At 36.6% G+C, this 26,115-nt stretch overlaps 1 protein-coding gene across 1 annotated transcript in view; it reads left to right on the top strand.

Moving 5' to 3' along the window:
* LOC306653008 (uncharacterized protein) overlaps nucleotides 1-26,115 on the top strand; it is a 97,489-nt gene that overhangs the window by 58,788 nt on the left and 12,586 nt on the right. The window contains exons 3-5 of the mRNA XM_079125765.1: nucleotides 8,851-8,971; nucleotides 18,616-18,719; nucleotides 25,410-25,587. Coding sequence (XP_078981891.1) covers nucleotides 8,851-8,971; nucleotides 18,616-18,719; nucleotides 25,410-25,444 — 260 coding nt within the window. The 3' untranslated portion in view covers nucleotides 25,445-25,587. The remainder of the gene's footprint in view (nucleotides 1-8,850; nucleotides 8,972-18,615; nucleotides 18,720-25,409; nucleotides 25,588-26,115) is intronic.

Below are 26,115 nucleotides of genomic sequence, written 5' to 3' on the forward strand. Positions count from 1 at the left end.
ACAACACCAACACAAAAATTTGGTAAATAATTCCTACTGTCATATGTCTAACCTCTTGGGAATAGCCAGGTTTCAATTTTATTAGAAATATACTTTAATGCTATTAGGCAGCAATAGACAGTTATAAATTTTGTTTCACCAGGTAGGTATGTTATTTTACTTAGATTTAAAAATGTTGAAATGCAGCAGATTTAGTGATATTCACAATCCATATATGCATCTAGTTCTTACTGCCAAAAAGAAACAGTCTTCAGAATGTCTTGAGGGAGTCGGGGAACGAAATTCTATAGAATTGAACAGGCAGGCAGCCCGTAGGGACACAAGTTGCCTGTAATGGGTATTGTGCCAGTGCACAGTATTGAAGGACATAAATAAAATGTGATAGAAATAGAAAGGAGAGAGAAAGACTGCATTTCCACAGGGACATATAAAGTAGAGTGATAATATTCTAACAGCAGTTATATAACTTTTTGTCAAAATCCATCCTAAAGTGGAAGATTAGAGCTGAATTTTGTTCAGAAATGAAAGTTATATTCCCTATCAGTGTTTGTTTATTTTAAAACAATAGGTGACATTTAAAATTTTAAATATGAAACAAGAACTTTTAGGACAATAAACTAATCATGACAAGGAATACACAGAAACATTGCTTTGGTTCAACAGCAGGAAACTGGAATTTGGGTGTGCCATGATTTGATTGTTGTATACCATTGAAAATTGATGTGTTAAAACTTAATCTTCAATGTGGTAGTATTATGTTGAAACCTTCTGGAAGGGGTACAGTCATGGGAACTAAGCCCTCATGAATGGACTAATGCCGATACGAAAGAGGCTTCTCTGTCTTGTTCTTTCCCTTCTGCCTTTTGCCATGTGAGGATATCAGGACATACACACACTACACTCTGCAGATGCAGGGTGACAGTCATGTTTGAGACAGAAGAGGACCCAACAGAAGTCAGGCCTGCCAACTCCATCACATCAGATTTCCAACTTCTGGAACTGTGACAAAATAAATTTCTGTTGTTTAAGCCACCTTGACTGTGGAAGCCCTAGCAAATTAATACAATAAGATACGTGCATAATTTTTTTCTAAGGCTTTATTTTTGTATTCAGCATAATATGTCTTCTCTCATATTCAGTTGTGCTAAGGGAATTCTTCTATGAAGGTGAATTCTTTTTTTATTATCAGAATAATAAGAGCTATCATTTTCTTTAAAATATCAGCACTTTTACAATAGCTTTGTTTTATAACATTTCTTTGTTATTTGCTTCTTATTATAACTCTGTGATATATGTAACATTAATTTCAGTTTACTTTAAAAATGACAGTAAGACAGCTTAAGTAATTTGCTGTGCTCACATAATTCATAAGTCACGAAGCCAAAGACTGAGACTAGATATGTCTTACTGTGTATCATCACTTTGCTATATTCATGAGTTTCTGTCCATTACAAAGGATTGTCCATGAGAGGTTCAAATGACAGACTGTCAAAGGCTTGACTAAAAACTAGATAAGGTACCAGTTGAATTGAGTTTTTGAGTGGCCTCCTGTCATAGAATCTAACAGATCCATGATACACTAGTAAAGAGCACAAGTTCAGGTTTAGAGGTTTCTTGAGCAGTTCTGGTTAGTAAATTAATATAGTTCCCACAATAAATCTTCATTGAGTATCTCTTGTGTGAGACACTGGGTTAAGCTATAGATACACCAGTTTGACTTCGCAGAGTTTAGCTTTGGATAAAACATGAATTAAAATGGCAATTATAAAGTTCTTAATACTACCAAGTAGATAAAATAATATGGCAACCTAAATGTGACTTCTAACTCAGTTTTTGAGAAAGGATTTCAGCAGAGGGTGGGAAGATCTTCAATCAAGTGAAGAAAATCAAGATGAGAAAGGTGGATTTATAAAATGAAAAATAAGGGAAAAACATGAGTGGAAATGTCTGGTTATACCCCATTTCTGAGCAGGTTTTGAATTTTTACTGAAATAAATGATACATATACAGTCTGTGTTATAGGGATTATAATCCATCCTGTTAATGTCACATATAATTTTTTTAAGAATAATGTGTAGAAATTCCCAGGCCTTTGACAAGTATTCTCTCTACATTTGAGGCTTCTCCTATATAGCCTTGGCTTTTCTAAAGGTATTGATTTTTTTTTTTTTATTATATATTGTATTAGCTTCCAAGTGCTGCTATTATAAATTACCACAAGCTAGGTGAGTTCAAACAACAGAAATTTATTCTCTTACTGTTCCAGGAGCTAGAAGTCTAAAATCAAGGAGGCAGGATGGTGGAGGACATGCTCAATCCTTGGCTCCCAGCTCTGACCGCTGCTGGAAGTCCTTGACACCCACCGATTCATAGTCACATTGTATCACCCAGATCTCTGACTCAGACTTCACAAGGCATTGATCCTGACTCTTCTCTTCAGGTTAGGATACTGATCATATTGGGTCAAGGCTTATCTTAATTTGCTTATATCTGCAAAGTCCCTACTTCCAAGTAAGGTCATATTCACAGGCACTGAAATGAGAAGTTCAGCATGTGTTTTGTGAGGAGGACAGAAGTCAATCCATATGTATGCCATTATAGGAAGTGTCATCTTGGTCTTCCACAATGCAATGATTTAAAGTCAAAATAAGGCAGTGCAACAAGGCAAAACAATAACAAACGTTTCCTTTTGTCCATGAACCTGGTAGTCAGCTGGCCAGTTCTGCTGAGCTGAGCTGGACTCTGAGTCTTTCTCCAATGTACCCTCCTGCAATCAAGGAAGTGTCTGCTGATCTTGTTTGGGCTCTCTCTCATGTCTGGGTGGTGCCTGGTGAATTGAGCTGCTGGATTCTGCATGTGTCTAAGAATAGCACAATAGATAAAATAGGTTTTTATACATTGGAAGAAAGAGAGTAATTTTTACTTTCATTTAAGTCTGTAAAAATATGGAGAAAAGGGTTTGAAGTCATCATAAAGTATAGGCCTGGGAATTAGAAAGCACAAGCAGAATTTATAGCAAAAGCATAGATTTTATTTGAAAGGCTAGATTAATTTTCACATGCTTATGCATGAAATGTTACTGCCTGTCTAACTATTCCATTATGTGTTAATAATAAAATAACCCATATGTGCAAAATGGATGTGTCACACCAAGAGAAAATGTTTAAAATGCCAAGTAAATACCACAACAAATGTATGAAAAATGCTTTACTGATGGTTTAACTTTGCAAATTCTTTTGATGCTTTTCCCCTCATTATTCTGGAGTACAAAAAGCAAGGGTTCTGTTCTTCACAGAGGAATCTTGTCTTACTGCCACTTTGCATCTATTCAGTTTATTTTTAACCAGAAACTTAAGATATTATGCTTTGTAATTTTTTTAAAAATGGGTATTTGAAAGCATGTGGGACTGTGAGGATGACTCTCAATGCAGTGTGGTTTTGAGAAAAGCTTAGGGGATTGGTGCCAAGTCTTCTTTCTTTCTTATACTATAAACTTTTCCCTTTTCAGATTTCATTGTTTAGGGTAAAGTTTTAGAAGATTGAATATCACTTCCCTTCTTTGATCCAATGCTTTTCTTTTTGGCAAATATTCATTTATCAATTTCTCCCCTTTTGTGTCTCAGAAGGATTTCAATTTGCATTAACTCAATAATGTATTGAATAGCAATGCACATTACCTCTGGAACCATCTTTCATCATGAAATTCTTCTTTTGCTTATATAAAGCCAGCAGGGTCCTTTAGCATTGTAGATTTTTGTTAGTTGACTGCTCACTGGGTTCCCTTAAAGATTTGGCTAGTTCAACTTCCTTAATATCTTACTTGCTATTTCAAAAATTCCCTTCTCTAATCAGAAGATGAAAAGGATTTGAGTTTGATTATTTTGTCATGCAACTCATTAGTTTTTTATGAGTCCAACTTTTGTCTCTGTTGTCCTGAAGATCTTTCCATTTCAATGTTCAACAGAAAGATGAGGTTCAAGTTGAACGTTGGCTATCTTTGTGAGATCCTTAGCTAAAGCAATTTTTCCTTATCATCCACAGATTCACCAAAGCTGTGGAACAGTAGCTTCTTCAAGGATAATCATGGGCATTTTCTCAACTTGTGAAGTTCTTCAGGTAGCACTTCCTTTGTAGCCAGGTTATTTTGATGCAGTGTTTTAAGGAAATCTTCATCTGTACAACTTTTTGTCCAGAGGTCTTGATTATACCTGCTTATGGTTTTGTAGCTTCTGTACCTTACTCTTTCCAGAGAGTAGGGTGATAGTAAAAAATGTGGGCTTTGGGATCAGGCAAACCTTAATTCTAACATTAGCTCTGCCACTTATTAGCATTAATGATTAAACTATATAATTTTTCTGAGATGAAGACAGTTGTGGATAGTTCTACTTTTGGTAAATTGTAGACTAGGTCAACCCAAACAAAAATTGTGAACTTTTTTCTAATGAGAACCTTTAGAATATTTACAAATATAAGACCAAGTTCTTGAAGACATCAAAGAAAATCAAGGTAGTGGTAACTCATCAGATCAAAATCCAGGAGAAGGTTGGTCAATGAGATGAGACCAGGGCTTGGAGCATTTTTTTCTATGGTGGTATTTACTGATCCTGAAAATATCACCTTAAAAAAAGGTATAAAAATTAATTAGTTTTATGAGAGTTTCACAAGATAAAGCACACAGAAGATTGGTGTCCTCTAAGAGTAAAAGGAATCTGACAAGATATGTGGACTTTTAGTTGAGGTCATAAAGGGCTGCATAGAAAATCAGGGTTAAAAGAATAAAGAGATCCGATACCACTTGCAAAGACTGACCTAGTCTGACCCTCAGTGGGAAAAAAGCTTCATAGTTATCTCTGTGGGAATATAATGATATTTAGAGTATTGAATTACTTCTATAATTTTCCAAACCATGACCGTCATTTAATAATAATAATAATAATAATAATATGAGTAATAACAACAAAGTTGGCTTTTACTGGAGTCAGTGATATGGGCTTTGACCTAGAAGAGGGTGGTATTCTTGACCTGAAGGGGCAGCTAAGGGGTGTGAAGGGACAAACAATATGACCAATCACAATGGGCAGGGGACATTTAAAAGTGCCACTGTGGGATGGTTTAGGCTGAGTTATAGACTCCAGGGAAAGAAGAGCAGGTATTCATAGAAAAGCAGGAAGGCAGTGAACAGGGTGTCAGGCTCCATAAGAAATCTGTCTTAAATGACTCCCATTTTCCTGCGGTTTGGGTCCAGGTACCTCAATGGTCTCTGGCACAAAAAATCAGTGGTTAGTAACCAATGTCAAATGGATACTGAGCATCACAGTCTCCAACCCCAAACTCACACCATCTGAGGCCACACTACTACTCCAACCTGTGCCAGCCGAGAAGAGGATGCCTGACATGGTCATGGTCATGTCAACAGGAAACGGGTCAAAAACATACAAAGACTTCACAGCATGTCAGAATGCTTCCTTGGCAGATTGTAAAGATCTGCATCTGTGGTTATAAAAATAGCTTAGGCTCAAACTTGCTACTGGCCACTGTTTTAACTTACAGTCCTGGCCCCTTTCAGATGTAAGAGTGGCAGTTATAAACATTGACTTGGATGAATCTATGTACTCTTGAGGAAAAACCATCCCCAAAGAACATGTGCTATAATTCACTTATAGATAGTTAAAAAACAAGTCCATAGAAATTATTTAAGGTATATATTTATCAAAATTAGAGGTAAACACATATCTCTAGGGTGTCAAAGAGGGAGATATTCTCAGGGAAGTGTATACAAAGCTTCTGTGGTGTTGGGAGCTACTCTATTTTGCTTCATAAACAAAGTGGCCAGTTTATAGATATTTATTTTTAGATGTATTCACATTAACTATTTTAAAATCAGGACGGTCTTAAGTGAAATAGTTTTCAATTACCATCGGAACATCTTAACCAATTTGTTTTGGTAAAGATTATATTTTATTCAGATGGTGATACATATTGAAAATGAAATCTTAAAGTTCTTTGTTAATAAGTATAAAATAAAATTTTATAGTAACAAGAAAAATTAGATATCAAGAAATTCAAGAATTGACTTGAATGAAAACAAAAAGAACAAACTTTATATAGACAGAAAGGGAATCCAAATAAAACAGCTAAAGAATGAGTTAGGAAATTAAAAAAACAAATGAGAGACTGAATGAACACTGAAATCCATAGAAAAGAAAATGTACAAATACTGAAATTTAAAAATAATTATAAAAAATTAAGAACATTTTAATGTGGTACTAGTAGATAAAACTTAGAACACCCAAATTCTATTTTCAAATAAAGACCAAACCTATTACTTTGGAATTATATATGCATTGTTTGGGGCATGCATATAATAAAGAATTTTGTCATATAATATTTGGGACATTTATATAAAAATTATACATTACCTCCAATTTAAATTTAACTGAGATTTTTCTATTTTTGTCTGCTTACTCTGTCAATCTTAAAATAGAATGTATTTTAAAGCAGATGTAACACAGATAAAGAGAAAATAAAAAAAGAAAATTTTGCAGAATGAACCATAGAAATTTTAAAGAAAAAGAAAAATAAGAAAGTGCAAAAAGGGTGCCACATGAAAAGCTTCAATATTTAAACATTTTAAATACTTGAATATGGAAATATTGAACAGTATATATTCATTCAGTATTTGAATATTATAATATTTGAAGTGATGATGATCACTAATAACTAAAAATCGCATTCAAGGAAGTCTATGAAAACCACATGAAATAAATCAAAAGGAAATTATATTTGGCCAATCTAGTAAAAGAGGTAAAAAAACAAATCCAAAGAGAAAAATATTAACAGCATCTGAAGAAAATGACATTACATGTTGAAAAGGATCAGTTATGCTGCCAGTTAACTGATCAGACAGAATTAATACCATCTAGAGCAAAGTGGGATATCTTGAAAGTGCTGAAAGAAATAACAACTTATTCAACATATCCATCACAGATATAATTTGAGAATAAATACCAAATAAAGACAGTTCACACTATCAAAAACCAAGATGGTCCAAAACCAGTATACCCATGCTAAAGAAATCACTATGGAAGTTCTTTGAACAGAACAAATACGATCCCAAATACAAGGTCAAGATACAAGAAAGAATGAATGGAATAAATATGCTAAAATTCTTAAATAAATATTGCTATATATGACAATAGTAATGTGCTGTGAAGAAGTAAATGCAAAATGAAAGTGGACATGGAGTTCAGGGTTCTAGATGCTTCCATTGTCTAGAAACAAAATAAAAGCAGCAAGAATAACTTACTTTTGATAAGACAAGATGCATTATAATCTAGAGCAACCATGAAAGTAATAACAAGAATATAAAACCCCCAAGCTAGGACACACAGGGGACTGAATCAGCATTGCCTGCATCATGATAGTCATCCTCATTGTCTCCACGATTCAAAAGAAATAGGGAGAAAAAAAATCACACAAAAAAAGTAGGAATGACAAAAAGCAAAGGGATATAATTAAACATGTATGAATCATTTATATTTACCTGAGGTGTTTGAACAATGATTTGACAGAAATCCTAATTAACAAAGAAAAATCCATTAATATACTAAGACACTTAAAATATAAGATTATAGAAAGATAGGGTAATTGAAAAAATACATACTATACAAACACTAGTTAAGTGTTAGTGTAGCTATAGTAATATCAAAGTATAATTGATGATATCTCAAAAAAACATTATTATAGTTAATGAAGAACTCTTAATAACACCACAAATTTGAGCTACCCAGAACACTTAGTAATTATGAATTGGTAAAGGTCTAACAGCAGCCTCAAAATGGTTAAAGTAAATATTGACAGACCTGAAAAAGGTAAATGACAGGAAAAAGACAAATCTACAATCATTGTTGGAGATCTTTCAGCTATTGACAGAACAAGTGAGAAAAATCATTCAGGATGAAGAAGAGTTCAATGGTATAATTAACAAATTTGACCTAATTGTCTTATATGTATGATTGCCATGAATACCATTCTTTGGAAATGCAAACAGAACGTTTACAAAAATTGACTATATTCCTAGACTTTATGCATAGTTTATTAAACTTCACAGTTTAAATTATCCAAAGTATGTCTCCTACAGTGTAAAGATAAAAGAAATGTCAAAACCCCCCATATGTTAGGAAATGAAGGTAGACTTCTAAATTACAATGGATCAACAAGTAAACAAAATAAAAATTAGAAAATATTTGGGGACTAAGATAATGAAATATCAAAATATAAGCAAAGCAGTCAATGCTATGCTTAGATATAGATTTAATATCGTAAAAAAGAAACTGAAAGAAAGGTTAAGAAATTGTTAGGAATCAATAAGCAAATTGTCCATCTCAAGAACGTACACAAAGAGCCTAGAAGCAAGCCCAGATCACAACCACTGTGGGACTCAATGTCTGAAAGACAACATTCAGTTGGGCACCAAGGAATCCCTAAGTAATATTTATGAGCTGATCTGAAAACCTCATCTGTTAAAGTTATATTGGTACTTGCTGGCAAATTCTAAAATAGCTTCTACCATCTGGACCTCTGGAGTTCACAACTCTGCACAATTTCCTCCCCTTGGGTATGGTCAGGACTTGTGTTAAAGATGGAATATCCATCCCTTCTGTGATTAGTTTATGTTCACCCAAAGGTGACTGTGTCTTGCATGTGTAATTAAGAACCCTAATCAGTTGATTTGGGGGGCAATGAAAGGAAGAGCATGCTGAACATGTCTGGACTAGCAAGGTGAATCCATTAGAAGAGAGTCCAGGCCTTCCCTGCAGAGACCTTAGTACTACAATGATTCTCTTTCAGACCTTGAAGTAAGCTGCCGCTCTGGAAGACGGCCTGTGGGAGCTTCTGTTCAAGGATCACAGGATGAGGAACTGCAGGCATCCTCTAGGAACTGCAATGGCCTCCAGTTGACAGACAGCAAGTAAGTGGTACCTGAGACCTGCAGTCACAAGGTGCTGAATTCTGGCAAAAGTTGTAAGCACATGGAAAAGGACTCCAAGCACCTGACATCTTGATTTGAGCACAGTGAGACATAAACCAAGAACCTAGCCTGGACAGCTGAATTTCAGAAACTGTAAACCAGAGGTTGTTAACAAGAATGAACGGGGTTTTAAACCCTGGTAATTGGTTACGTAGCATGTGGAAGCACACTATACCTATTGGCATGAACTCTCATTAGGCCTTCTTACACTTTTAGAGTGTGGAAAGGTAAATCCTGAGCTGAAAGCTATTCTTTTGCTTGTTTCCATGACTTTGAGATGACGTATTCCCTTCTCACTCGTTTTCATTGTTTCCCTCTATTTCCACCTTTATTCAATGATGGTTGATGGTTCAGAGATGATTCCTTTCCCTCGAAAATAAGTGAAAAGTAGTTTTCTCTTACAAAAACAATTATATGCTCCCTCCACAGCCCAGGGGGCACTGTCGGTGGGAAATCTTACACTAAGTTTAACTCTTATCCTGTTTATATTTTTTTTTGAACAGTTCAACACCCCATTCTTTCACCATTTGTCTCTAATTTCTAAATGTTAATTGCTGGTAGAAGACAGATTTAGTGTTACTTAAGTTCTGATTCATCCATCTTTCACTTCATCAGAAAAGGAGAGTATTTGGCTCTCTTTTCAAAATGATGAATATAAATATGATTTATGGGCGCCTAATTTGAACAAAGCATTGTGATAGTCACTAGGAAGGGAGGAGAACAATGAGCACCAAAGTGCATTTACCAATCAGAGCCGTTTTGCAAAGGGCTTTAGAGTATAATGAAGTTAGCTATAAATTGATTGCCAAAAAAATGGAGGGACAACTGTCCTATTAATTGGGTCTCACAGCCTCACCTTGGGGATATGACAGCTATTTGAGCTTGGTTTCTGTGTTCAGCATTGGTTCTAAACCCTGGGAAATCTTATTAGCTTTTCTCAACCCTGGAAAGAAAAGAAAGTAATTGAACAGAACTTCACAGTTTGAAAAGAATGCAAAACCCTTGAGAGATTAGAGATATTGACTCCAATATTGCATCACCCTGAAAGATTTGTTTGCACCCAGTAAATATGAATAGCTAGTTTCTTTATTCAGCATCACTACTGTGGGAAACTTTTCTCTAGAGAAGTGATCTCCCTTGTATTCCCATCTGTTTGCCTTCCCTTGGGATTCTTAGTCTGCTTTTCTCAGGTTATTCTGTAAAGTTGGTTAGAAATATTTCTGTCATGAGAATATTCATGAGTATATCACTTTGAAAGGGGAATAAGATGAATACATATATGGATTATCAGCTAAGAGTCAAGAATATCTTTAAACACTTTACTTACATCACAGATATTCAAATTGCTTATTCATACATTTATTATTGTCATTGTAAAAATTATTTGAGCATTTACTATGTGTTTTATACACATTGCCTTCATTTTTAATGATAATTGTAAAAGGAGTATTTTTCTCATCTCATGAAGAGGCTGAGTCTCAGAGAGATTGCTTATCCTGCACAGGATACATAGCCAATAAGAAAAGTATGTGAATCCAGTCCAAGCTGGAAACACCAAACCCCTAGCCATCTTGTCTCTTATTGTGTGTGTATATGTGGGGGTTCAAATGCATGCACCTGACTTCCTGAATTTGAATCCTGGCTTATTGAAATTATCAATATTGGGTCCTTGGAATATTATTCTAAGATTGCTTCTTCATTTATTTATCTGTAAACCTGGGATGTTAACAACACCTACCTCATGGACTTGTGAAGACCAATTTATGAAAAGTATTTCAAATGGACATTGGCATTTGGTAAGTGCTATAACAGATTTGGCATCATGATTTTTAAAACAGAGTATCAGAATGGAAATGTTACATACCAATCCCTCAGAGATTCTCTTAATGTTCCTTATACCCCTTACCACCTGTACCTTCCTTCTTATGGTGATGGGCGTATAGGTAGGTGCTAATGATTCACACTCTCCTTGCTAAGTAGAAATCAAAATAGGTATGAGAAGAATTTATGCTATTATTTACCCACAAGGCACAAAGTTATGGACAAGGAAGCCCATCTATTTAGAAACTTTTTCAATATTAATGATCCTTGTATTTTCATGAGCACCAGTTTGAAACATATTCCTTACTTAAAACACAGTGCCTTTGGGAAATATAACAAACTCCACCAGCTGTAGGTCTCCAGCATCAGGAAGGTAATGGGTCAAGTAAGCTTCATGTTGGAGAGTCCATATTCCCCATGGAATCTTCGAAGAGGCTCTGCCCAGCTCCAGATCATAGAGTCTTGAAGTTTTTCTCCAGAAACTGGGCAAGTTCTCAAATTTATTTAAAAAGCACTTAATAGTAGTCATAATGGTGGCAACGTGACTGAATGTGTCTGTCAAAATTCATAGAATGTATGCTACAAAAGTGAATTTTACTGAATGTAAGTTATACCTTAATAAACCTAACTTGAAAAAAAAAATCACTTAATAGGTTTTCTAGGAACTGTTACTTAACACATGTTTTAGTCAGCTTTTCTGCTGTTGTGACTGAAAGACTGACCAGAACAATTGTAGAGGAGGAAAAGTTTATTTGGGGGTTCGTGATTTCAAACGTCTCAATGTATAGACAGCTGACTCCATTCCTTGGGGCTCCAGGTAAGGCAGAACATCAGGGTGGAAGAGAGTAGCAGAGGGAAACGGTTCATATGATAATCAGAAATCAGAGACAGAGAGACTCCACTCACCAGATACAACATACATATTGCAAAGGCATGCCCCCAGTGACTCCTCCAGCCACACCCTACCTGCCTTCAGTTATCCCCCAGTTATTCCCACCAGGGGATTAATTTACTGATTGGATTAAGGCTCTCATAAACTGATCATTTCTTTTCTGAACCTTCTTGCTTTTCTCACACATGAGCTTTTGGGGAATACCCAACATCTAAACTACAACAATACATATCAGTTTACTTCATTTTCAAAACAATCCTATGTGATAATTACTACTTTTACTTTCCTATTAGAGATGAGGAAATGGAGGAACAGAGTGGACCTAGTCCAAGGTCATTCACCTAAGAAGGGATTGGTCTAGGCTTCTATCATCCACTACAGCCATGTCACTATGAAACCATAATGACTAGAGTAATACAAATACACCTGTGTCAGAGTTGATCATTTTAAACACCAAAAGCACAAACTGCCCTGAAGGCAAATTCCTTAGCTCAAGGGAAGGTAGTATATTTTTCATTTCTACAACTAGAGAAACTGAGGTTCAGAGAGATTAAATATCCCATCTGAGGTCTTAAAACATCTTAATATATAAGGGGCCTCCCAAGCCTTTTACTAAAGTTAAGACCCTCAATTGCTTTGTTAAACTCTTTTATGCCATACCTTAGCATTTCAGGTAGATGAAATCATCTCAACATGGACATGACTGAAGTTTTTTTTTTTTAGTATTAAATCCAATCCCAGGTCCAGTTGTCCTTCAGTTTCTGTATGAATGATCTTATTCTCTGAAAGCAGCCAGTTACTTACAAATTACTCAGATTCATACCCAGTAACTACTTGCTATTAAGGGCTGTTTCCAGATAGAAATGTGTATCTTTCTGTATCCTAGGGGGGGAAAAAAAACATTTTTTGGAAGTTCTTGGGCCAAAAACATTAAGCAGAAACAAAATTAGTGTTATAGATCTTTAAAAACAGAGTCTGCAATACCCTATTTGCAGATTGAGCCTCTGTCGTCTCTTCTCAGGTCTTATATCTGCTCTTTCTGGCACATACTGTGCAGGCACAATTTAGAGCAATCTGAGGCTCTGTAATCATTCACACATCTCCTATTGGTTTCCCCCAAGAAGCTTTGCCTATTAACAAGTCTGGCAGCGTTCTGACTTCAGCACTCAGCAAGGCTGTAAAAGACACTCACACAGGGTGACAGGCAGGGGAATACCTGGATCCACGGCCTGAAGAAGGTGACTCAGATTGCCTATGGAGTAAAATGACTCCAGGGAGTGATAATAATCATTTCTTTGAGTACAGGCTGGACATTCCTAGGGAACTTGCAATTTCTTACAGATATGTCTCCCACATCTGTAAAGACCCTCACACCTTTATGTGTCATCTCTTCCAGAATATTCTCAACTGCTATCATGAAAAGGTTAAGGCAGGTGAGGTGATCCTTTGGCCATTTTAATTACCAGATGTGTGGTCTTGGACATGTTATTAGAAGTTTTCAAGTCTTATTTCCTTTCAGTAAAAAGCAGAAAAGTGCAAGCTTGGAAAAAAGACACCGAAAGGCAGGTTGCTTTCAGTGACTGTAGCTGTATTTGCACCAAGACGAGTCAAGGTTCATCTCTGTTTTGTGATCTCAGGCAATTAATGTTTCCCAGTTACAGTTTCTGCATTTTTGATAAGAAGTAGTATATCTCTCTAAAAGTTATTATAAGACTTATAAGAGAGGATGCATGTGAATTACTTAGCGAACTACCAGATGCCTAGTCAACCACTCCATCCATCGGTGCTGGTTGTTATTTATTAAATTACTACCGCCCACACTTTTCTATTTTTAATGCTAAGAAAGTGGAATTGTCTAGGAATAAAATTATCTTATCAAGCATTCCTCAGGGACTTTGGGCTTTACTGTCAAAAATCTAATAGTTTAAACTTGTGGATAGTACAGAAAAAGAGATGAGACATCATGTGGAAAGAAGGCAGATAAAAATGGGAAGAAGCACAAACATTACTTAGTTAAAAGGCTAAGCAATGCAAACAGGTAGACATGGCAGTCACTCAAAGTGAGCCTAATATGAAGAACAAGTACTGGGATTTCCTGCATGAGAACCTGAGATGAAATTCTAGTGTTGGCCAAGAGCTCTATTGTTGTTTGCTCACTATTTGTTTTGGAAAAGACTCTAAGACTTTCTCTTGTGGTAAATGCTTAATTTTTTGCCATTAGTACATCCATTAATATTAAAAACAAAAGCAAAATGTTAAAAGACTCATAAAAATGGATCTGTGTCAGGGTGGTGGTTAAGGTCATGGACTTAGAGATTTGAAGGAATCATGTGAGGCAAGAGGAAAGGAAGCACATAAATCTGAGAGAAAGGGGGTCCAGGGAACCTGGAAAGTTCTGCTAGCTTGTAGAATAGGGTATCAGAGGCAGTAATCTCTACGAAGCCTGGGTGAACTGAAAAATCTTAGGTTGCTTTATTATGAACTCTGCCAGCCTCTTGTTCAGTACCACAACCTGAAAATGTTATGCTAACACAATAAAGAGGTGAGGTTGATGGACTGTAAAGGGAACGATGGGCTGTCCCTGCAAGCATAATTTTCTCTTCCTGTCATTCATCCCCCCCTGAATTAAGTGGTATTGACCTTGGCCAAATTATTTAGCCCCTCTGAATATAAGTGTCTTTACCATAAAACTTGGATATTACACTTTCTGTATAAGGCTTTTGTGCAGAAATTTAAATAAAATAACATATTTAGCACATTTCACCCAAGACTTGTGTACAAGCTATAAACTCAGTAAACCAACGTTAATCCTTTAAGAGTAATAAGTTTGATATGGCCACCTTGGGGTAGATACTAGAGGGCTATTTCTCTGATTGACATCCGCTTATACATATTCATGACTTTGTCAATTCTCTTTCTATTGCTTTAAGTTTCTGAGTGTTATTGAATGGCACAATGAACTGGAGCAACTGTCAGATTGAGAAAGAGTAAGTCAAATAGCCCAGGTGTACTAAACAAGAAGAATGAGCCTGTGTAAGTTAGGAGTTTTGTGCCCATCCACAAAGATAAAGCAGCCTGAGCTTTGTTGTCAAGTGCTGAAAGCACAGTGATAATGGGCAATTAAACTCACATACATACACACACACTCGAATTTCCTAATGCAGTGGCTTTTGGCATGCAGAAGAAATAATTATTATTTAAATTTTTTTCTCAGAAATTTTGTTAAATTTCTCAGTGTATTATTACAACTTAGTGTTTCCACAATGGGAAGCACACCAGTTACTGGAAGAAACTTTCTTAACTGTTTGAATTTTCTACGTATTTTATATTCCCAGTTGGTCTCAATTTCCAAGTATCAGCAAGTAACATTATCAAAATCATAAATGTCCTCTCTTGTCATTGTAAAGGAAGAAAAATTTTGTTTTAAGCACATGATTTAACTACAATGAAAGTCTTTAAATATCAGCAAATGACTAAAAACAATTTTATGATGTAACAGTTCCTGCATACAAAAAATGAATATATCTACCAGTAGAGTTTCCAGTTTTCAGTAGATGTATTTGTAAATTGTGCAGCTGTAGTTAATTAGCTATAGTATATTTAAAATGCTGCCCCAGAGTACTTGTTAAATCTTGCTTTCATAGCATTAATCATAAGTCAATGGAACTTTTAGCAAAATTAAATTGTGACTGAATCAAGAGAGAATTGTTACTTAGAACACTGTAGTTACACCTATCAATGATCAGAAGATGTGGCATTGTTACTATTTCTTGGAGGTTGGTCATCTTTTTCCCCCAAGTGTAATTTAGCAAGTAAATTTCTTGATACGTAAACCAAGAACAGAATCCAAGACAGGTACGATACTATAGTTTAGATCTTAAATTTTCCCCAAAGGTCCGTGTATTAAAGCCTTAGTCCCCAGGGTGGTGCTATTAGGAGGTGGTAGGGACGTTAGTGGGTGGGGCTAAAAGGCTTTAGGTCATTTGGGGTGTGTCCAGGAATGGGATGTCAGGACCCAGAGTTTCCTTTCCCTCTCTTTCACATTCTGCCTGCCATGCAGTGAGCAGCTTCCTCTGTCACATGCTCCTGCCATGAGGAACTGCCCTACCACTGGCCCTAAAGCAATGGGACCAACTGGGCATGGACTAAAACTTCCAAAATTGAGATTCAATTTAAACCTATCTTCTTTGTAAGTTGATGATCTCAGGGTTTTTTTTTTTTTTTTTTTTTTTTTGTTGTTGTTGTTTGTTTGTTTCATTCTTGTTTTTGCAGAAATGCAAAGCTGACTAACATCTACGAAGTCTCTAAGAGACATCTGTGAGTGCCAATGTGAGTGCCTAAAGTAATTTGCAACATCAGGAAGGAAGATGTGTATCAAACAGAAATACTGTTTCCTAATTGTGCAAAATTACAATGTTCAAATGTAAAGGATCTTGACTTCTCTCCTTGGTAGCTGTATAATTTAAGGAAGATTTATTTGCTTTTGAGGCTCTATTTCTGTGTCTGCTTTTGTAAAAAGGACATAATGGCATCCACAGGATATTTTGGGTGAATCAGCATATATATAAATTCCTAAAGGTAGTATCATGAGTAGCTCTGGGATTCACTTCTATGTCTACTTCCAAATCTAGTCTTCATTGTTATTGCTATGATTATCCCTAAATTCTTAGAGCTGACCTGCTCTTTCTTAGGCTGCATTATTCAGTTTCCTGGATGTACCCTCCTGGAGGATGTGTGGTACTTTTCTATACACATAATAAGCATGCTTAGATCCTGACATGTGCAACTCCTTGTAACTCCACTAACTCCATAGGTCTGATGTGGTCTTCCATGTAAATATAGCAAATAATTTCCTGAACCTATCAAATTTCCTAATGGGTATATGTGGATGAGACCAACTGAGGGCCACATGGGTATGTCTGATTTTGGCACCTCAGAAAGGAAATAACAGAACCTAGAATAGTTCAGAAAAGAGACCATCTGAATTAATGGCTCTAAAATATTTCTGTGTTCTAGAATCTACAGTGTATTAGTTTTCTGTCACTGTGACAAAATTGCCTGAAATAATCAACTTATAATGATGAAAGATTTATTTTTGGTTCATTCAACAAAGATTTCAGTACATGGTCATTTGACTGTGTTAATTTTGGCCTGTGGTAAAGCAGAACATTATGGTGGGCGGATGGAACAAATTTTACCTCATGGTGCTGGCTAGTGGGCAGGTGGGTGGGAAAGAAAGAGGGAAAGAGAGTGGAAGGGGAGACACGATAGCTCCCTCATGTCCTTCCACTAGCCTCTTCTAAAGCTTCCACCACCTCCCAATACCTCCTCATGCTGTGAAACAGGCCTTTAGTATGTGGATTCTGGGGGACAATTAAGATGCAAACCATAAAAAACAACACAGCTTACTAAAAGGCAGAGCTCTGGAGCTCTCTATCAGAGAGTCTGATTCAGTAGGAAGTTGTGTGGAAATCTCTAATTTTAACAAGTATCTGAGACAATTCTGATTTGTGGGAAAGGCTACCAATTCTGGTAGAGCAATTTTGGATAGGTGGTCAGATGAAGCAAGACCTTAAAAAAAAAAAAAAAAAAAAAGAATTGTGTTCTGCTTTCTACTAGGGTAGATGGACCACTGGCAAAGCAATGCGGAGGCGAGGTAGAGTTATCCAAACTGTTCACATGAGGCAGCCTTCAGTGAACTCTGACATTGGTTTTCATCAGGTTTTGGAAGAATTTAAAAATAAGAAAGAAAATCCATTTTGTGTTTTGTCCCCTCCCCTGTTTCATTTCCTTTATTTTCTCTTTACACATTGAGGATGGAAATGTCCCCTAAAGACTGATGAATTTCACCTCTTCAAGCTCCAATGCCAGGATTTTCTCCCAAAGATTGATTTTTAGATCCACTGCTTTTATCTGCTTCGCCGCCTGTGCATTGCTTAGTCTTACCTGTACAACCAGGAGGGAATTTGCAGGAATTAGATCCTGCCCTTTATATAAACGTCCCTCTGCTTCTCTCAGTGATCAAAAAGTTTAAATATGGCCTAATCCAAAAACAAACTCCACTTTCAATTAATCTATTTTACATGTAACCAGTCCTGGGGTATTTGCATCTGAACAAGAATTTTTCAGTCCTAATGGTTCTGTAATTGGTAATAAGCACAGGAACATCTCACCTGCTTTCCCCATTCACACCAGGTGTGGCCTGCAATGCCAACACATTCAGGAGGATGTTTTATTTTTTCTGAATTTCAGCACATATGACAAAGGAATCACATGTCCTATGTACCAAACACGGGATAGAAATCAAAGATAACTCACTCTTAAGCCTCACAAGTGATAAAAATAGGGGGAAATAAAGGGCATCTGAAAAGTATATGGCCTTTAAAGACAGAAAGATTGGTATCTGGATCACGCATCAAGACCTATTAGTTTTGTGTTCTCAAACACATTCTTCACCTCAAAAGGCCTTCATTGCCATACAGAACAAAACAAAGATGCAGACTTCGTAACTTTATTATAAACTCATACATGGAAAAATCATGCAACTAGGAGTCTGATTTATAATATGGTCTATGATACATATTCAGTTAATGCTCATTTTTCCTTTTTTTCTTCCTATTTTATCTAGAAGGTGGTAAACTTATATAATTTGTCATACTAAGAATAGTAAAGTCTCAAATTTAGACTAAACTTACACAACTAAAGATAGCTCTTACAAATGGCGAATTGCTATTTCTTTTACATTTTGTCTAAGTTTTACAAATATTCTATTCCTATATGGAGCTTAACAAAGAATTTGAATGCAACTTATTTTTCTCCTTTTCTCTTTCTTTTTACCTAATCATCATATCAGGTATGACTTTCTCTCCAGACAGGTTAACAGAGCCAAGGTCTCCATATTATGCAGGTTCTCTCCTGAATCCTGGCTGGGGAGCACATGGGCCAACAGACAGCAGCCAACCCTGAAAGGCCCAGGTGAGTAATGAGGTTCAGTGTTACAGATCAGAGGCTGTGCCTTCAGGAGGAAAAGACCTTTCCTGGCTCCACAGGAGCACTCTGCAATCAGTTCCAGAAATGCCACGGGTGCCATTTTCTCAGGTAAAGGACTACTAACTTTTATTTCAAATTCTCCCAGTAATAAAATGCATTTTAAAGTTAAGTGTAGTCCTGAAAAAAGTGTTATTTTTTCTCTTAATTTTACTTTTGGTTGCATGCAGTCCGTCATCCTTTTAGCCTAGCAGCCTTCAATCTTCAAAGGAATGATTCTGTGGCTCAACAGCTATGGGCAAGGATGACACTATAGGGTATGGCTGAAAAGACAAGTGAATGCCTCTCTTGGGCACTGTGATAAGCACCAGGAACAACCAGGTGTCCTCCAGGAGGTACCCAAATATGAGAGAGACAGAGTATGACGAAGAAGTATGTTATGGTTTAGATGCGGTGTCCCCCAAAAGCTCACATGTGAGACAATGCAAGAAGGTTTAAAGGAGATATGATTGGGTTTTCATCTTAACCTAATCAGTAGAGTAAACACTGATGGGATTAACTGAGTGGTAGGTGGAGGCAGGTGGAGTATAGCTGGAGGAAGTGGTTCATTGGAGTTGTGGCTCTGGGATATATATATGTATCTGGAGAGTGGAATCTCTTTCTCTGCTTCCTGATCATCATGTGACCTGCTTCCCTCTGCCACACTCTCCTACAATGATGTCCTGCCTCACCTTGAGCCCAGAAGGAATGGAGCCAGCCACTTACGGACTTAGACCTCTGAAACTATAACCCCTAAGTAAACCTTTCCTCTTCTACTGTTGTTCTGTTTGGGTTCTATAGTCACAACAGCCAAAAAGCTGACTAAAACAAATTACCATGCAAGATGTTTGGTGTTGTCTTTAAAACGTGGGTGTCAGCAAAACTGCATTCACTACACAGCTTTTGAGAACTGCCCTAAAGAGTGATGAGGAATTTTCCATCTTAGGCAATGAGGTGGCACAGAGAAAAAGAAGCAGTATCTACACAGAGGAATAAAGCAGATATAAATAGAAGATTTAGAGAAGTGAATAGGTAAACATTCACCACAGGAGAGAATGAAAAGTAAAGCAGGGCAGAACAGTAAAGCCAGAACAAGATGGTGGAAAGGTTTCTCCATGAAGAAAGGTTGTGTTAACTTACAGAATTATGTATTTCCTAAGATAAAAAAGTTAAAATGTGAGTAACAAGAAGATACTTTGTAATATAATGCATGACTTTAGCATCAGTGTGGGGAATTAATGACATTAAATGAAGTGGAAATGAGGTGCAAGGGTCTGCAGAAGCTTAGCAGCAGTATAATGAAGGCACAGATCAGGATTTTCAACCGGGTGTGATCTCTTCCACACACTCTCACATGAGACTTCTGGAAAAGTCTGGAGACATTTTTCCTTTTGGTAACTGGGGAGTTGATAACAGCCAGGTCATAGAGGCCTGGGATAATGCTGAACCTACTGCAATGCCCAAGACAGCCCCTCACAACAAATATCCATCCAGTATAAGATGACAGTATCTCAAAGTTGAGAAACCCTGGAAACCCTAGTCAGACAGAGGATATGACTCTAGGGATAGGGAAAACACACTGAATTTAAGAAATAATTTTGAAGAAATTATAGGATTGATATTGAATGTAAGGGAAGGACAGAACAAAAAAGCACCTCTAAAAATTTGTTAACCTAAGGTACTAAGATGCCCTTTAAGAATAAAATTATTGGGGCTGGGGAGATAGCTCAGTTGGTAGAGTGCTTGCCTTGCAATGCCTTGCAAGCACAACGCCTTGGGTTCGAATCCCAGCACCGCAAAAAAAAAAAAAAAAAAAAAAAAAAAAAGAATAAAATTATTTTGAATATAATAAAAGAGAATGGCATTATTTTATCTGGTTAGGGATTCCAATAATATGTCACCCTGTCAGTAGTTTTGTTTTGTTTTGTTTGTGAGTTACTAGGTTTGAACCAAGGGCCTTGTGTGCATTCTAGGTAAGCACTCTGTCACTGAGTTACAACCCCAGTGCTTTTTGAAAAAAAAGTACTTTGAGATGGGGTCTAAAAATGTTGTTCAAGTTGACCTTGAACTTGCTCTTCTGCCTTAGCCTATTGAGTAGCTGAGGCAGAATTTCAGTGCCCAGAAGATAACTAGCTCTTAAGTTATAACTAAGAGCATGAAATGAATGAGATAATTGAAGAAGAGTGCCTAGGTTTGTAACCAGGGGTATGAATATGAATCTTCTGATCTCTCTCTGGAAAATTCTAAAAATTTAGTAGATTGAAAGTTGATCCTAAGAATCTTCCCCTTTATATCCCTTTAAATATTCTCTCTAGAAGTACCAGCAAATATTTATAATAAATTCCCTCTCACCATGTATAGATGTGGTTCTCTATGTGGAAGGAATTAATAATGTAGAAGGAGGAAGAATGAAATCTAATTTATGATGATATCTACTTTTGTGACATTGAGTTTGAATTAATAAAATTATTTTACATATTTATAAGACAAATTAAATAAAATAGTATTTCCTAAAATTTTAAGGAAAAATTAAATAATGCATCTGTGACCATAAATTTTAGATATCAACTTGAAAGTATTCATAGTTACCTGGAGAGCTCATAAACTTTTATTTCTGGGTGTGTCTGTGAGGGCGTTTTTAGAGGAGAGTGGCATGTCAACTCATGGACTGAGTGAGGAGGTCTATTCTGTGTCTATGCAGGCATGATCCAGTTAACTAGGACCAAATTGAAACAAAGACAAGGAACGGAGACTTCCTCTTTCTTCTGGAATGGGAACACCCAGCTTCTCCTGCTCTTTAGACTCTAGGACCTACACCAATGGTCCACCCAGGCTCTTGAATCTTTGGTTTAAGAATGAGAGTTAGACAATTGACTTTCCTGGCTTTGAGAATGCAGACTTGAACTGAGATACCCTACAATTTTCTCTATTTTTCTAGTTCTCCAGTTCACAGAGGGCTTTTGGTGGGATTTCTGTCCCTCTAATTGCATTAACCCATTCCCCTAATAAATAAATCCCCTCTCACCTATCTTTTGTGTTTTTTTTGTACACACACACACACACACACACACACACACACACTCACACACACTCACACACAGATATAGTGTCTCCTATTGGTTCTCTCTCTTTGGAGAACCTTAACTAATACAACATCTGTTTATATTTTGAGTTGATGGCATAACAGACAATTCATTCCAAAGAACTTTAATATCATATGGTAGCCATGTGTCCCCAGCAGGATTGTGTTTTCAGTAATCAGGTCAGTTATGAGAGTACTCATAGTGCTTGAGACTGCCTTGTATGCATTTATCCTTACCTTTTCCATATTTGTTGCATCCTAGGAGAAGATATCAGTTAGAGGGAGGGGTGTTAAAAAATAAATAGTCCAGCTAATAAATGAAAAGTAGGTCTTAGAATCAGACCATCATCATTTTGTATCTCCTTTTGATATCATGAATCTAGGCAGCAATCATTAGTTACTACTAACCTCACAAAAAAAGAGACTTCTTAATATGACAGAGCTTCTTCCTTCCTTGGAAATATTCAAAGTTGAAACTGATAGAATATGAATGTACATATATATATATATATACACATATATATATGTGTATATATATATATATAATACTGAAGACAGAGAAAAGTATTAAATAACACCTTGATTGTCTTGGGAACACAACCAGGAAAGTCTAGGTTGTGAGAAACAGGAAAAGCAAACTAGTTTCTTCAACAAATAAATAATAAGGAAGGAAAAGAGAAAGAATTTTGAATTTTGAATTGGGTGATTGTAAAATGAATTGGAATTTAGAATCAACAGCTTTGGCAATGCCCTGAAAATTACTGAAACGGGGTGATGTGTATAGGGACTCATTTTACTGTTCTTTACACTTTTGTTGTATTCTTGAAACTTTTCATAATGATAAACTGTTCCAACTTCTCAAATGATTATGGCAGGTGATTCTGCTGCACAGTAAGAGTTAAAATTGAAAAATCAAGTAGGAAAAGTAAGAATTCTATAGCAACAAGCAGGATCTGAGGAGCTTGCTGCAGCAAGATCAACATCAGCAGTTGATGGGGACTGAAGAGGCATCAGGACCATGACGTTATTCAAGGAGGCACTGGATGACACTCTGAATGGGAAGAGCTCTAGTTTTGCATTCAACCATCAGTAACACTGGGCTCCTCAAGATGCTTTTGGTATATACTGATCTAATCATCAAGGTAAATACTGTAGGTGTGTGAATACATGTGCACACGACCACATTGATGTATGCATAAACACATGGACCCCAGTATTGGCAATTAATTATGTTTTCATCTGATACTCTGGTCTTACATCCCCAAGGTCTACAGCACATATTTATTTGTAAACCTCTTATCTCCCCTCACCACCCTTCCCTCATCCTACCATTGATATAGTACTCACAGTTCAAAATTACTCAAGACTTGGTGGGCTTAATTAATTTAGATTCACTTGGTGGTAAGTGAGAACATACAGGAAAGAAGAACAAAGACCATCAGCCTGGGTTCATAGAAAAATGGAAAGATCCAGTTGGAATCCAGAAACTTTTAGGGTGCTGCAAAACATAAATCCAATCAGATTTCTCTTTTTCCTAACTCTTCTTAAGACTCTAAGCAATTTTATTTAAATATCGTTGAGCCTTATCATAAAGGTCAGTCTCAATGAAAGAGAACTGTTGAACAGTCCACCAGGCTAGTGCACAGAGATGTGACTCAGCCTCAATTCTTACCTCACCTCACTTACAACCATGACATATCAGATGCCTCTTTATGTTCTAAAGCCTAAAATTATGATAAGACGTAAGAAGCCTTTGCTATTAGACATGATTTTCCATATCATGGGTGCACCTCTTCCCAGACATATGGTTAGCTTTATTCTAATTTGATTCGACCTGATGATAAGAATGAGAAGTGTGTTGTGACCATACATAGGTGTTTATAAATAAGGACTTACAGGTGGTTTAGAAAAGACACCTAAGATTACCTTTGGACATTGAAAATGGCCATTCTATGGCAAGGAAACTTTCCTTTCAGGTACTCTGAATCATTGTCCAATGTGTCTCATCTCCAGTTTCTAGAAAAAGCCTGCAGATAAGCCCATTTGATAAAATACCCTAAGGGCAGAAGTATCAATGTGATTTGTGATCTGATGAGGGAACCTACCTACTATTTCAGCTTACTTTCTTTTCCCTAACCTCAAATAAATGTCATAAATTTAGGGTTAAATCTGCCTCAGTTTATGCCTGAGCCTCAGCTTCCAAACTGGCCAAATATAAATGTGATTGCTTACCAGCCTGATAGGATCATGAGCTATTTTAAGAATCACTCGAAATAACTATGCATTTAACGATATGGCCAAGTTGACTAGAAATGAAAACATAAAAGGTTAATGTTGCCAGTTGATTTGCCTTGCCTATGTTTCTGTTCCTTAGTACAGATCTTACTAAACCCTGATGTATAATAAATATTTACAGAGCTTCATTGTGTATGGGGTCCTGAGTAAGATCTCCCAATTTACCCATCCTGCCTCAGGAAGTATGCCCTTCTCCTTGCCTAAGCAGATGACAACCTGCACATTGCCTAAGTTTATGCTTTTCAGAACCCAAGAGTCTATTTAAACACACTGAATACTAGATGCCTCAATAGAGATGTCTTAAATTACTTTGGAATAAATGAACCACTCAGAGAATGCTGGATTGTTCCACATGGCATTGAAGCCTATGGTGTAACAGTCACCTCATGTGATGGGGACATCATGTGAACAGGGACAAATGGTTTATGAAACTCAAAAAGGTTAAGGGTTGTCAGAGTCTGAATGTGCCTATTGTATTTCAGTAATTGCCACTTAGTATTTGATTTAATGAAAGCTTAGGAATAAAGAATGTTTCCATAGACATGGCTGTTATGCTAATTCTTACTATACCCTTCTCTGTCTTCCCAAATTACATTTAGAAACCTCTGTATTCTATTATAGAACAACTCTCACTCTCCCCGCTTTCTGCATACATTCCCCAATCTCTCAGTGGCCTCATTAAAGACAACTACTGTAAATTATAGGGTCTCTGGTTAACTAGCTAGTCCCATTCTGATCTAAAGATGCAAATTCTATTGTATATACTGGGCAAAATAGATGCCTGTCCTCCCTGCATTTAAGGCTGTCCAAAGCTCTTTATAGAAGGCTGTAGGTTGTTGAAATTTGTTAACTCTTTCCAATTATGTGTTTCTTGGAAGGAACCTCTGTGTGTATGTTTTTAAACACCTTGTTATATTCTCTTAAGTTTGAGTGCTCATTGCTTCTATAAAACACCCACTGATAATAGTGAAGTTGGGTAGCCTGGAAGGAGCTATTTTGCTCATATCCAACCCTTCTAGTTATACAAGCCTCTGCAGGTACACTAGTGGGAAATAATCATTAGAGACATCCTATGGGAGCTGAAATTCCAAAGCAGGGGCTAATTAGCATTATTAGAGAATTACCTATTGTTCTCTTGCTAACTGTATCCTTGGACAGATTCCAAAATCTGAAGATCCAGGATTCAAATTTTATTTTCTTATTAATATTTACAGTGACTTTCTGGTCATGCAACAATTCAGTGTTAACTGCTTTCTTCCCAGATTGTAAAACCACCTCTGTGTGTGTTTGTGCTTAAGCTAATGAAGGCAAAGAAGAAAATGAAAGAAAACAGAACTTTGACTCTCTGTAACTTCATACCAAGCACCTGTGGGCTTCTTAACACCATATTAAATCTACTTTTTGTTGTCTTCCTGATGTAACTAGAGCCAACAGCCAGAGGTGAGGAAAATCTATAAGATAAATTATTCTGGTTTCCAATGAGATTGTGGATACTACAGAAATTACAAGGGAGATGGGCTCTGCAGACCACAAGTTTTTAAGAACATCAAAGCATTAGGGTTTTCTCAGAAGATTTTGATGTCCCTAGCCATTTGAACTCCTATCGAATCACTTCAAACCCTTGAAAAGGCAATTTTGAAGGAGGTTAATAATTAACAATGTAGTCAATAGCTTCAACTGCAGCAATTTAAACATTTAATAAACCAACATACAGCTAAAGCTGTTAGCTCATTAGCAACAGGGAATAACTAAAGTGGAGAAAGAAAAAAATCCAGAGTCTCACTTCCTCTTTGCCTTTTGTTTGTTTTCCTGTTTGTGATTTTGATTGTCCTGTGTTCTGTTGTTGTTGTTGCTTTGGTTTGTTTGTTGACAGTACAATCCTAAGTGTCTTCCAGAATAACTAAAACAGAAGGCCATTTTTCAGTCTCATCTGAGGGGAGCTTGGAAAGCTAAGGCCCTTGTGTTAGT

This window comes from Sciurus vulgaris (assembly GCF_902686455.1).
Source record: "Sciurus vulgaris genome assembly, chromosome: 2".
In the NCBI taxonomy this organism is placed as follows: Eukaryota; Metazoa; Chordata; class Mammalia; order Rodentia; family Sciuridae; genus Sciurus; species Sciurus vulgaris.